The 13845-nt window shown below is 43.4% G+C and overlaps 1 protein-coding gene across 3 annotated transcripts in view; it reads right to left on the bottom strand.

The window, feature by feature from the left end:
• ZNF385A (zinc finger protein 385A) overlaps positions 1-13845 on the bottom strand; it is a 406012-nt gene that overhangs the window by 205312 nt on the left and 186855 nt on the right. The window contains exon 1 of one of the 3 annotated variants that reach the window (XM_030198322.1): positions 9270-9395. The exons of the other annotated variants lie outside the window; for them this stretch is intronic. Coding sequence (XP_030054182.1) covers positions 9270-9308 — 39 coding nt within the window. The 5' untranslated portion in view covers positions 9309-9395. Of the gene's footprint in view, positions 1-9269; positions 9396-13845 lie in introns of those variants that run through there. 3 annotated transcript variants of the gene reach the window in all.

Raw genomic sequence — 13845 nt, 5'->3', positions numbered from 1 at the left:
TAAAATATGACAGCAAACTGCTCCGCCAAGAAGTCGCCTTCATGCTATGACAGCTCCAGACCTCCTGGAAATTTTTGCACGTTAAAAGTAGGCACTCCTTTCTGTGCATCACTCGGAATGAGCATGTTAATACTAATCAGATCATTGTAATACATTTATATAGGATTAACATTGGCTGCTACTGCGAATGGTAAGATCAACACAGAACCTTCTTGTGTATTACTCACTGAATATCAGGGTTTTATCGTTTATAAATTTGATATACCACCTCTTTTGAGCACAAATCGACGTGGTTTACATACAGTTGTACAGGTAAATAAAGTGAACGCTAAATTGGCTAGAATCAGTCTTCGGACATTGCTAGAACAGTAAGCTTTGTGCATCGGCCCCTCAGTGTCACTTGAAGGGTGGAGTTGAGCTGCAGGAATGTCATTTCTCTGGAAATGAGCCAGGACCCTCCACTGTACAAGGACCGGACTCTATCCCAAAGACCAAGGGAAAGGAAACAAGATGGTTTGAAGCATACAGATATGAAAATCCCCAAGATGGGATTTTACAAGTGCCCTTAAGCAAACAAGAATGCTTAGCTAGAATTCTGGAAAACATGACAGAAAAGCGGGGGGGGGGGGGGGGGGGGGTAGCTGATACACACCCTTTTCCTCTATCTTCTAAAACAGTCCTATCCACCCTTTACATTTCTCACTTGAAATCTCCCAGCTGGCTTTTTTCTTCCATTGATGCACCAGTCAATCTTGAACCAGATTCAGAGGCAGCCACTTTTCAGGTAGAGGATCACACAAGACTATCTCTATTTCAGGAAGCAGGTGAAAGCTTGGCTCTTCAACCAGGCCTTTAATGGAAGAAGTAACTAACTTGTTAGTCTCACACACACAAACAAGGAGTGACACGGACTGCACATACTGCAGAAGAACATGTTTGTCCACTCCTACCCTAGCTGAGATAATATTTAATCACCTCTCTGACCTCATCTGCAACTGTCTTTGAATTAGTCCCTTTATTTTCTAACTCCTCTTAATCTCTTACCTATCTATATATTCCATCTTTGCTTACACCCTATGCTTTGTATTAAAATGTTTTATTATGTATTGTGTTGACATTGTAAATAGTATACTATGCCGTACTTTGTATTATTATTTGAATAGTTTTACTGCTGCAATTGTCTATTGCTTATGTTTGATTTATTCTTACTGTACACCGCCTTGAGTGAATCCCTTCGAAAAGGCAGTAAATAAATCCTAATAAACAAACAGATAAATAAATATGGCTGCGTCCACTGTACTAGCAGGGGAAAAAAACCCTTATTACCCCGCTCCCTCCCCTTCCCCCTCTGGTTGGCTCTGCATCAGTACTGGCACCTTTTTTCTTAGAAAAAAAGCACTGCAGAAAAGTAACAAGTTAGCTTTAAGCACGGGGCAAAATGGTCTGCTTCTTGAATCTGATGGTGGGAGGTAAAAGCCCCCTTGCATAGTTGTTCCTCCTGTTTATGAAGTTGCAGGAAATTAAATCCTTGGACAAATGATGTGCTATTTCAACCTTGTGCACAGAAAACCTGCCTTGTAGCTTGTCTGCACTTCTCCTGCCTTCCAGCTCTAGAGAGTCCTTGCCCGACTCAGCTGGAAGATACTGTGTCTGTATCTTCTTTCTCCTGTAAACATTCCCACAGATCCAGGGGACTAGGGCAGCTATCCAAACAAGCTTCTAAACCAATCAAAGTTTCTGAGTGCAACAAACCTATAACCTCATCCAAACTAAATTTATGTTAAAAAGCAACTGAAAAGTTCAGTAGGGAATCCACTGGAGAGCAGCACAGAACTTTCTATAATTTTGTTCTCGACTCATCTTTCCTATTACAGACTTCGTTCCAGCAATAAAAAAATTTGACTTCTTGAGAGGCAGGATCTCCACTCCACTCTACTCTTCCCTGGGAGGAAAATTACAGTTAAGAGTACTAGCCAACAGAGCTTTACTGGCATTTTGATACAACAGAATGAAATCACATCTGTACAGTCATTTGAAGTGGTGATATATGATGAAGAATCAGGCCAAAAATACCCAACTTTCACAAAGACATACACAGGTCTGCAAATGGACATCAATCCTGCCCTATAACAACCCCATGCTATTTCAGTACAGAAATTTTGGATTCATTTGATGCGCTCACACAGAGCTCTGTCATTCTATCTGCATTGTAGCTGTTCTTTTGTCAGTGTGTGTGAGTGTGTGTGTGCTAACCCAGACATAAACAATTCCAGCAGTGAAAATATATGTGGTGGAGGCGTATTTTGAAAGCACTTAGACTTACAAAGTTCCATAGTAACCTATGGAACTTTGTAAGTCAAAGGGGGTCTCTTACAAAGGCGTGGTAGAGCTTTTAGCACGTGTTTAATGCTAACGACGCCCATAGCACATGATCAGCGCGTGTTAAACGCTAAAGACACCCATAGGAGTATATGGGCCTCTCTTGCGTTTAGCGCATGCTAAAAACGCTAGCATGCCTTTGTAAAAGGACCCCCCCTAACTGCTTTGAAAATGAGCCCCATAGTGTACTATTTACAACGTCAACACAGTATACAACCAGGTGAAACACAGACTGAAAGAAGGATAACAGAAGTTGGCAGAAAATAAGGCTAAGCAACTTAAGGAAATATTTCATATTTCGCAAATTATTAAAGACACACCTGATAGTGAGTCACTGACGACAGAAAGAGTCAATCCTCTAACTAAACTAGTGAAGACAGTAACTACGATTCTATCATATATCATCTTGAATGTTACAACTGTTAAATCAATTGAACTTCTTAATTTGTTGTTATTTGAATCTGTACCTATTTCTTCTATGTAACCAGAATTGAATGCCAGTTTTATATCGGTTATAACGTGAGCCACATTGAACTTGATTGAGATAATATGGGATGTAAATGTCATAAAAAAATAAATAAAATTGCATGTGAAATCAAAAAAAGGTGCAAAAAAATGGAGTGGAGAAGTGGCCTAGTGGTTAGGGTGGTGGACTCAGTTCCTGAGGAGCTGAGTTCAATTCCCACCACAGGCAGCTCCTTGTGACTCTGGGCAAGTCACTTAACCCTCCATTGCCTGCCACATTGAGCCTGCCATGAGAGGGAAAGTGCAGGGTACAAATGTAATAAATAAAAAATCTTAGCTAGAGTTGGATAAGCAAGTCTTGCTGCAGTATGTGCAGCTCTTAGTCCTTGTGAGTGTAACTAGCTAGTTAGTTGCTTCTTCTATTAAATTATTATATAGAAAATGACAGCAGATAAAGACCATTCGGTCTACTCATCCATACCCTCTATTATCCTTCCCTTTCCCTTTCCCTGAGATCCTATGTGCTTGTCCCATGTTTTCTTGAATTCAGATCCAATCTTTGGAATACAAGGAAACCTACAAATTTATCAGCCTTCATTAATGCTAAAACTATACTAAAGTTTTAACAGTACATGGAAGAAACTGCAACCTTTAAATAATGACTAAGTAAACATGTACCCCCTGACATTCAGCCAGCGGCAGGCACCACAGTTAGCTGCTGCCACTGGCACTGATCACAGACATTCAATGCCACGCCATTTCTGGTGACCGGCATTCGTGATCTGGGGGGGTTTTTTTTGACTGGCTCGAACTTAACCAGCTATGTGAATATTCAGTGTTGGCCAGTTAAGTTAATAACGGGCAAAGATAGGACTGCTAATTATGCGGTCTGATTTGTCTGCTAAACTTAGCCGGCCAGAGCTTGAATATTTGCGAATAGCCAGCTAAGTCTCTCAACATAGCTGGTTATCAGCTAACTGCTGAGTGTTAAAATTCAGCAGAGATAAACGGCTATCTCACGCTGAAGACTAGCTGTTAGCTGGCTAAGTGCTATTTAACCAGCTAGGAGCCGTTGCTGGCTGGGTAAATAGAGTGAATATCAGGCCTGTAATATCATGTAGTGCTAGTCATCTACTACTACCACTACTTAACATTTCTAAAGCGCTACTAGGGTTACGCAGTGCTGTCATCTAGAGTGGACTGGTTGAGGAAATCCACTTGTACATTGTCCTGACCACACCATGTGTACTACCAACTCACTCTGCTCTGCCCTGAATAATGGGAACTCCTGGAGTGCAAACCATATAGCCCCTGTCTCAAGACAACTAAGTCATGGGATAGGAGGCAATGTCTTTCTGTAGATTAGGAATTGGTTATTGGACAGAAAACAGAGGGTCTAGCACATTCTTAGAATTTAGTGCATGCTAATTCTGTTAGCACACGCTAAGCTTTAGTAAAAAAAAAATGTCCCTACTGTACACTGACTTGGATGAATCTCTTCATAAGGGAACTTAATAAATCCCAATAAACAAACAAACTTTGGAGTAGCCTAGTGGTTAGTGCAGTTGACTTTGATCCTGGGGAACTGAGTTTGATTCCCACTGCAGCGCCTTGTGACTCTGGGCAAGTCACTTAACCCTCCATTGCCCCTGGTACACAATAAGTACCTGAATATATGTAAACTGCTTTGAATGTAGTTGCAAAAACCTCAGAAAGGCAGTATATCAAGTCCTATTTCCCTTCTTCCAGTTTAGCACACCTTTTATCTTCCAATTTTGTGCACAATTGCACAAATGCAACTCGTTTGCTTAATGTAAAAATTTACTGCAGTTGTAAAACAAAACAAAAAAACAACAACACAAAGCTAAAAGCTAATTTTTATCATGGTCTTCTTACACCAGCCCCTTGTATAGTTGTCTGCTCTGTGTAGAAAGATTGTCCAGCACTATCAGCAGGGACAGCATGGACAGCTCACCAGTGGCCCAGTGGATTCCCAACAAGGTCATACAGGTACATCTAACTATTCTGTTTCTTGTTCTATCTGTAAAGAATATGCTTGAAAAGTATGTAGATAGACCTCAAGCAGATTCACTGTGGCTTTCCTGAAAACCAGAACCACCACAATAGCAAAAACACAAGACACACAACGTGAGTAACCTAGTAGATGACGGCAAAGAAAGACCTGTACGGTCCATCCACTCTGCCCAACAAGATAAGCTCATATGTGCTACTTTATGTGTATACCTGACCTTGATTTGTATCTGCCATTTTCAGGGCACAGACTGTAGAAGTCTGTCCAGCCCTAGCCCCGCCTTCCAACCACTAGCCCCGCCTCCCAACTCTCTAGGCTGTGGTGTCATCACACCACAGCCCAGAGAGTTCAACATGTGACGCTTAAATCAATCAGTCCACAATGCAATACAGTGCTACAAATGGCATCAACAGCTGAAGCACTTAGACTCTACTGGCCATGATTTCACCAGTGACACATGTTCTTGCAGAAGTTTCCCTTAAAACTATGAGTCTCCACTAGTAACAAGGGGGGGAGGGGGGTCTGTTACTTGGGTAGGGGGTAGGGAAAAGGGGGGGGGAAACGCTGTATTATGTTTCTGTTGTTCAAGCGTTCTGTACATGATATATGATTGTTAGGTGGATGTTGTCAATATGCTATTGTTGAAAACTTCAATAAATAAAAATTTAAAAAAAACTATTGCAATAAGTTAGATGTCAATGATGATTAGCTTAGTATTCAATCCGCGTTGTAATAAGTTTACTACTTTGTATGTTTTTTATATTGTTTACATTTTATAAATGTATCTATTTTTTCAAAGCTCTGTATTCTTTTCATAACTGAAAATCAATAAAAAGATCTTTAACGAAATAGGGGAGGTTAACTGTCGGCCTCTATGGTCTCCCCATATGTCAGGTTTCCCCCCCCCCCCCCCCCCCCACCCTTGGTTATCAACAATGAACACTCATAAAATGTATTTACAGTTTTAATTAGCATATTTTTACTTATCCTGCAAAGCAGATCTCTTTGCACTTCTAGAGGAGAGGAGTTAAGGCCAATCCAGACTCAAAGAAAAACCCTCAGAGCATCATAACACAAAATCATTCTTACTTTGTATAATATTTTAGTGGCCTTGCCTTTTTTTTTAGACTCTTTGCTGGCTTTTACAGTTTCGGAGGGCTAATGTAGAGCTGCAGGGTGGGCTCCTTACCTGCTGCATTCCAGGAATGTGGAGGAGGCAGGGATTGTAGGCACATGAAAATCCATAAACTTGTTTAGGGAACTCAGTCACTCTAAAAGCTTTGAATAAGTAATTCATTTTTCTGCAGATTCTGTGAAAAATATAAGGGGCTTACTACTTTATGTCTTTATTAATATTTTTCGCTGATTCTCTGTAGTGCAGCAGCAGAGTAATGCTTTAAACAGAAATACTCTCTGCTATGTTTGAAATGCTGCATCTCATTTTCACTACCTCCTGCCTTACCGCTGGCGGTAGATTTTGAGAATCGGTGCTCAGAACCGAACGTGGGCGCTAGAGGCGATTAGCACTGGACAAGCGCCTGCATTAGCGAGCGCAGAATGCTCAGAGGTTCTAGCGCAGGAGACAACGTGCACGCCAAAGATGAATGCAAATAGCATGCAAATGTAGTCAAACGGGTGTTAATGAGGTCATTTCCTATTCCCTCCCAATGCTCAGAGAACAGCGCACAAAACAAAGCTGCCTTTATGGCTGAAAAAAATAATGCCAGCTTGGAGCAGGTGTTAGGGTGTTTGAAGAGAGGATTTCTCATGATTCTTTCTTTAAAATCTGCCAGGTTTTAAATAATACAGAATACAGCAGCCAGACTCATCTTCGGAAAACCAAAGTATGAAAGTGCAAAACCCTTATGAGAGAAGCTACACTGGCTCCCACTCAAGGAACGCATTACTTTTAAAGTATGCACATTAGTCCACAAAATCATTCACGATGAAGCCCCAGCCTACATGTCTGATTTAATAGACTTACCACCAAGAAACGCCAAAAGATCATCCCGAACTTTCCTCAACCTCCACTTCCCTAATTGCAAGGGCTTGAAATACAAGACACTGCACACGTCAACCTTTTCCTACATGAGCACGCAGTTCTGGAATTCACTGCCACGCAACCTGAAAACGATCTACGAGCAAACCACCTTCCGCAAACTACTGAAGACCCATCTTTTTGAGAAAATTTACGGAAAGAACCAAAACACAAAGCCACACTCACTGTTCAATAATGCATCATTACAGCCACTCTGAATTCCCATCCCCCTAACCTCACCTTCTCATCTCCCGTAATCTCACCACACTCATACCTTACTCACAGAAAATGTAAACCAAATGCTTTCCTGTTATTATATACTGCCCCTTTTAGTTTCCCGTTGGTTCCTTCCAATATATCGCCCCTTTTAGTTTCCCGTTCTTTCCTTTCCAATGTCTCAATGATCTTTTCCATTGTTATATTCCTTAATGATACTGTTACTAGACTTTGTCTCACATAACACCTCATAATGTAATCCATAACTGAGTTGTAACAAACTGTACTTCCAGCTTTCATAACATATTGTAAGCCACACTGAACCCGCAAAAAGGTGGGAAAATGTGGGATACAAATGCAATAAATAATAATAATAATTTGGAAGCAGAAGGAAGCCCCTGCAAACCCCTAAGCATTGATAGTGAGAGATGAATGTGTGCAAGTCAGAGCAAACCCAAAAGTGAAAGCAAACATTGGCCCCTGTTTCCTGCATTTAAATATAAGCTTTCCAAATTAAAAAAAAAAACATTGAAATGCTTATATTTAAAATGCACACAAAACAGACGCCAATATGTGCTTCACTTTTAGGTTTGCCAGGAGCATGCGCACAGGAGCTAGCTTACTGTAAAACTCTTCTGCGCATGCTCCAAGCAGGTTCCCCCTTGCTTTAGCTTTTACAGAGCGCATATAATTCAAATAACATTTCCTTTAAGCATGGGCTAGCTAGGTTTCTGTGCTGTTGGCTTTATTGTGGGAGTTCTGAGCATCAGCCCATCATAGAGCTAGGGGACTGAACACTTCAGTACCACTCATGCACCAGCAGGAGTCGCCTTTCCTTCCTCTTAACAGGGCTCGAATACAGCCCCTCCACAATGACCTGCAACCAGAAGACAGGAGCCCTGAGTACTCAGATCCACCCATGTAGTGTTCTTCTGTAGGGCAACTGTGCCCTGCAAAGCTCTGGCAAGGCTCAAACACAACTGAGAAGCTACGCAAGGAAGAAAACGGGGGGGGGGGGGGGGTTAACGGCATCCTCTATGGTCGTTTAATAATATTCCTCCATTCCCAGACAATGAAATTCCTTGAAAAAGGTCTGCAACAATGTGTGACTTTCAAAGGGTCAGGGACAATAGCATAAGGAACTGAAAAATCCATCAGAAAGCAGAAAACATTATAAGTGCTCCATGGCAGAATCTAATCACATGTGCATCCATGTACTGGAACAAGCTCCTTAGGGGGGCTATCAGAAGATCTTTATTAAATTACTGTTGAATAATAAAGGACCTGAGCAGAGGAAAGCTCAAGGGAGCCCCCATCACAATAAGAAAATTGCAGTACATCACTACCTGATCTATTGTTATTGGCAGGTATCTCCCAAACATGAGGTGTGGGACTCTATGGTCAGATCTCCTGTCCAGTGTGGTGGTGGTGGGGGTGGGGGGAATATAAGCACCTCCATAGGTAAAACATTCAGGAGTTCCTCCTCCACAGGGAGAAAAAGTGAAGCCTGCAGAAACACTCCCTATTGCTAAAAAGCAACGCTGAAACATTTTGGATTTATCCTCCTCTGTCCCCCACCCCTCCCAGTTTTGGATCAGCAGGCTGCAGTCCCCAACACCATCATCCCGGGGGAGGGAAGGACGGAGAGAAATCAGAAAACAATAAAAGGTTTGATGTGATAACTTGTCAGCCAGTTTTCCTTTCTCCAGTTGGTTTTGAAACCATCAATTATATATAACTCTCTCTCTCTCTCTCTTATGGAATCTTGTCTTTTGTTATTGTCATGCAAGCTGATCTCTCCAAAATAAACTGTTTTTACAAGACGGTATTGTCATTATTTTAGAATGTGTTCAAATCAGGCGTTTTTAATCCACTCCACATTGAGTTTCTCTTTGTTAACCAGTGTTTATATTTCAGAGCCAAGTTATTGAGCAGACTGAAGCTGTGCAGCCCCCTTCAGTCACTACACCTACCCCCCCCCCCCCCCCCCCCCATGCTGTCCCCTTTCCTCTGCACAGGAATCTAACCCTCATCCCCCAGCTAAGTGCTGCAGAAGAGAAGCCTCACAGTAAAGTATCTTCTGAGAAACCGGACAAGAGAAAAGGAGCATCAGGTCCCCTCCTCCATCCAAACTCTTACCCCGTCCGAATGGCTGCAACCCCAGCCTCCGTCCCCCATGCCCTCAGGCTTGGATGACCACCAGGCAGTAATGGGATGCCACCTCCCTCAGGTCACATCCCCGAGTGGCTGGATGCTGTCAGCGCACGCACGGCTCTAAGAAACACTGATGGGAGAGAGTGCCTGCCTGCATCCACTGCCTGAGAAGGGAGGGGAGGGGAGTGGAGGGAGACCTGCTGCCCGCCTGCAATAGGCTGGTCCTGACTGGGCAGCAAATAGAGGGCTGAGGAGGAAGGAAAGAGGGAGGGGATCCACAGGCTTCAGCTGAGCTACCAGAGCCATAGGATGCTGACTGAGCCGCCTGCACTCTCTCAGCTCTGACATTAGGTATATATACTGCACTAGTTCAGTAAATTCAACATTTACTGATCCGACAAGGTCCACGATAAATCATCAGATTACCCAGTGCAACTGCCATCTGTGCCCAGCTGGATTCTGTGTGGTGCGCAATATCTCAAAAGCACAGCTATAAAGCACACTGCATGGGTTAAATCTCGTTAGGTGACCTTGACCGGGTCACAAAATTATCTCCCTCCGCCTCAGTTCTGATCCCAGCTCATCACTGACTCCTATGTGAGCTCAGGATGAGTCATTCTACCTCCCTGTGCTCCAGTGCTAATCCCAGCTCTGCCCCCCAATTCTCTGTGTGACCTTGGGTGAGTCACATGATCTCCCCGAGCCTCAGTTCAACTAACTCTAACAATTCTCATTTAGTCTCTTTCCCATTATCCTTAATTTCACATTTGTGTTTCTGACCAAAAAAATGAGATTCTCTGTCAGTGTGTCATCATGTGTGTGCAGAGAGTGCTATTTAATTCATACAGATATAGATCCCTCCTGACACTCCCACACTGTTTCATTGCAGGTTGCACACAGACCCACACACACATGGGATACATTTATCAGGCAATTTATTTTTTGATAAATACGAACCTTCTCTCTCTTCTTTTTTTTTTTTTTTAGTTTTCTCCTCTTTGTAGCCCAGCTGGTAAGCATTATCCCTGGGATTGTCAATGACATCATCGTCACCTACACAGAGTTACTGAAAAAAAAATGGCACATCATCTGCCTTCTCTGCCCCCCCCCCCCCCCCCCCCCCCCCCCCCGGGCTAGCTGCATGGTGTTGGCTGAAAATTGGCACAGCTTGACAGAAAGAGGTACAGCGCTGATCAGGAACTGTACCTCATCAAAATCAATGGACTAGTAGAAAACAGGGGGGGGGGGGGCCATGCAGAAAGGCTCACGCAGAACCATGCATGCATGTCTGAGTGTGTGACTTCTACCACGAACATAATACCGAGGCATGCAAGAAGCAACATTACATGCAAATATTTTGCGCGGCAAATGTGGGATGAGTATGCCAGACGCATGCATACATGTGGGTGGCTTCTTATGCACATGTCCAAACTAGAGAGTTACACAGGGACAGAAATTTCACCCATCCCTGCCCATCCCCAATGAAATCTAACCTATAGTCACCCGTACCCGCTAAAATCTATTCCATCCATACAATTAATCTCCACCCCCACCTGTACACGCAGGAGTCAACACTCGCAGCTCTCTGTTTCCTCCCAACCCCCACAGCCTCCCATGGATTCCTGGATGGTATTCACTCTATTCAACCAATGAAGCATCATTCTGGTGCTCCAATCGCCTATCTCAGTGCATTCCAAGCTCATTCTGGAGTCATCAGAGTTTTGATTACACTCTTGTGGGAATCCCGTGGCAACTTCTTCCATACCCATGGGAATCCTGCAATACTCATTCCCATGCAGTTCTCTAGTCCAAACCAAACACGAAAGTGTCAGCACACATTGGTGCTTTTTTTTCTGCGCCTAAATATGAGCCTTGTACAAATTGTTTGCACTCAAAATTTTTGAGAGGCTCATATTTTGGCGCAGAAGAACAGGTGCCATTGTGTGCTTTCACTTTCAGTTTGGTTCAGACATGCGCACATATTTGTTACTTACCATCTTTAAAAGTTGCATGAGCTTCCTTCCGCTTGCATAACAAGACAAAACCAGCACTTAAATGCAAAAGATTGACAAGAAATCCTCTCCACAAAACCTTCTAGGCCTCTACGGACCCTCACAGAAAAATTCTCGTGTTGTGCAGATGTCAAAAGTGGGCAGTTTACTCTCTGCATTTCAAAAAAAACCATTTTAATTAGCTCAGCATACTTTTTAATACATGTGCTGTGTCTTCTTGCACGAGCTAACACCCGTGCACAATTCCTCTGTGCATCGCTCAACATGTACAATCCACGTTGAGCCCACAGAAACCCCACGGCTCAGCCCATGGTTGCTTTCTGCATTTGCCATAGAGTAACCCCAAAAGAGAGTAGCCTGCTAGAACAGGACTGCATTATGCACATGACTTCCATTTGCCCCAGCTTATTGGGAAGGGAGAGCACATTTCACTGAAAAAAATATTCAAGCAAACCTTGGGCAGCAATCATCAAGAGGGTTTCATCTAACCCTTAAATTGAGCACACTCAAGGAAAAGTTCCGAACAGTTTCTTTTTTTTTTTTTTTGCTGAGGTATTTTCTTGCACAATTTTGTTTCTGGAGAAATGTTTTTATCTTTGAAAAGCTGCGGGAAATTAAAGCGTTGAACAACAGATGCACTGTTTCCAAACTGGTCCAGTAAACTGACTCACAGGCTTTCTGGACTATTAAACCGTGATTTTGCCTGAAACTTAAATCTAGCCCCATGTGGAGAAGGATTCTCAAGCTGTCAGTGCATCACCACTTTGTCTTTCAGCTTACATCTGCTTACATTTATTTTTAGCCCTCACTCCACCTCTTCTCCCGACTCAGAGGCCGATGCTGAAAGGTTGCCGTTAAATACAGCAGCCGCAGGTGAACTTATCAATTCGCAAACAACGACCAAGGTACAAAGGAGATGGCGGCATGCAAATGAGATGCACCAAAATCCTGCAAGGGAAAGTGTCTAGTACATGCACAGAACAGGATCAAGTTCTCTACTGTAGCTGCGGGTGTGCATGGGACAGGCTGGTAATAGAAAGGGCAGAGCTGGGGATGGAGAGCTGCACTTCACTGCATGGGCACCCACAAGTGTAGAAGGTCAGGCCAGGGGATGGAGGAGGACTGGAGAGCAATGGTAAAGCAGGAGGGCCACTTTCCATAGTCACCCTTTCGCTTTGCTGGTGGCCAGAGGTATGGGGACGGCTGCACTGCAGGTAACTGAGCACCAGAAGGAGAGGAGGGCTCCCTGCACTAGGCCGGTGGTGGTAGGGAGGGGGTGATCAGAAGGCAGAGGCTGAAGGGAGAAGGGAACTGGACAGGGGGGGGCGGAGTTGCCAGTGTGGATGAGAAGGGATCCTCTCCAACAAAAAAGAGCGGAAGAACCCCCCCCCCCCCCAAAAAAAAAAACCAGCCCAAAACCACAGATAGAAAGAGCACCAAAAAAATTTTTTTATTAGGACCCTACATGGTCCGTGTTTTGGCCAAAAGAGGCCTTCCTCAGGGGTCTTCAAATTGACGTATACAGATGTTCCTCCAGAATTCTCATGAAGTTAAAGGCATAAAAGCTGGTGCTGTCTGAAATGGTTTTAACGTCTATGCTCCATTTCGGACAGCATCAGTGTCCGAAACACGGAATGTGTAGGGTCCCAATAAAAATTTGTTTTGGTGCTCTTACCATCTGTGGTTTTGGTCTGGTTTTTGGGGGGTTTCTTCTGCTCTTTTTTGTTGGTTTGTGTGTTTTTGCGGGAGATTTGTACCCTATTTTTCTGGTTTTTAAAGGGATCCTCTCCAAGAGCTCCTGACCTGCCAGAAAACTTTGCACACTAAAGCTAGGTACTGCTTTCTGTGCATCACATGGAATGCTCATTTTAATATTGACGAGTATTATTGCTCATTGTAATACATTTGCATTGGATTATCGGTAGCTGCTACAGTGAATGGTTAAAGACAAGCAGAACCCTTTTGTGCATTGGATGATAAATAATGTTTGCTTTAGACGGGCTACAACTGGTTTAAAGCAAACATTGCAGGCACGGTAAGCTTTGTACATCTCCCCCTCAGGGACTAGCTGGGAGTGTTAAGGAAAATCAGAGACCTCACTGGGGCTCATAGGTTTTCAGAATATCCCTAGAATTTACATGAGAATGCTTGCCCATAAGGCTTCTGTTGTGCAGGTGGTACCTCTTCCATGGCTCTATATGAGAAAGGCACAGTGGAACCCATCCATCCACCCTCTTTCACAAAAAAAAACTCAATTGTGTTTCTTGCTTTCTTTTCTTCAGTCATTTCATTGGTGGACCATTCAATCCAGTCTTCTTAAAGGATATCCATTCCAACAAATTCAAGATCAGTGTGTGTCGACAGATGCCTCCAGCATAGGCTGGGGAGAACAAATGTCTTTGCAAAATGTACTTAGGACTTCTGGTTGACAAAAGAGAAGTTACTGCATGTGAGAGATTAGGTGATACATGGCTTGGTTTCTATAAGCTCACTCCCTCACAGAGGCTGAAGTTGAACCATCTTGGGGCAGGTGGCACCAGGGGTGTAGC

The sequence above is a fragment of the Microcaecilia unicolor genome, chromosome 3 (genome assembly GCF_901765095.1).
Source record: "Microcaecilia unicolor chromosome 3, aMicUni1.1, whole genome shotgun sequence".
Lineage (NCBI taxonomy): Eukaryota > Metazoa > Chordata > Amphibia > Gymnophiona > Siphonopidae > Microcaecilia > Microcaecilia unicolor.
The sequence above is the reverse complement of the archived record's forward strand: the minus strand, read 5'-3'. Positions and strand labels throughout refer to the sequence as shown.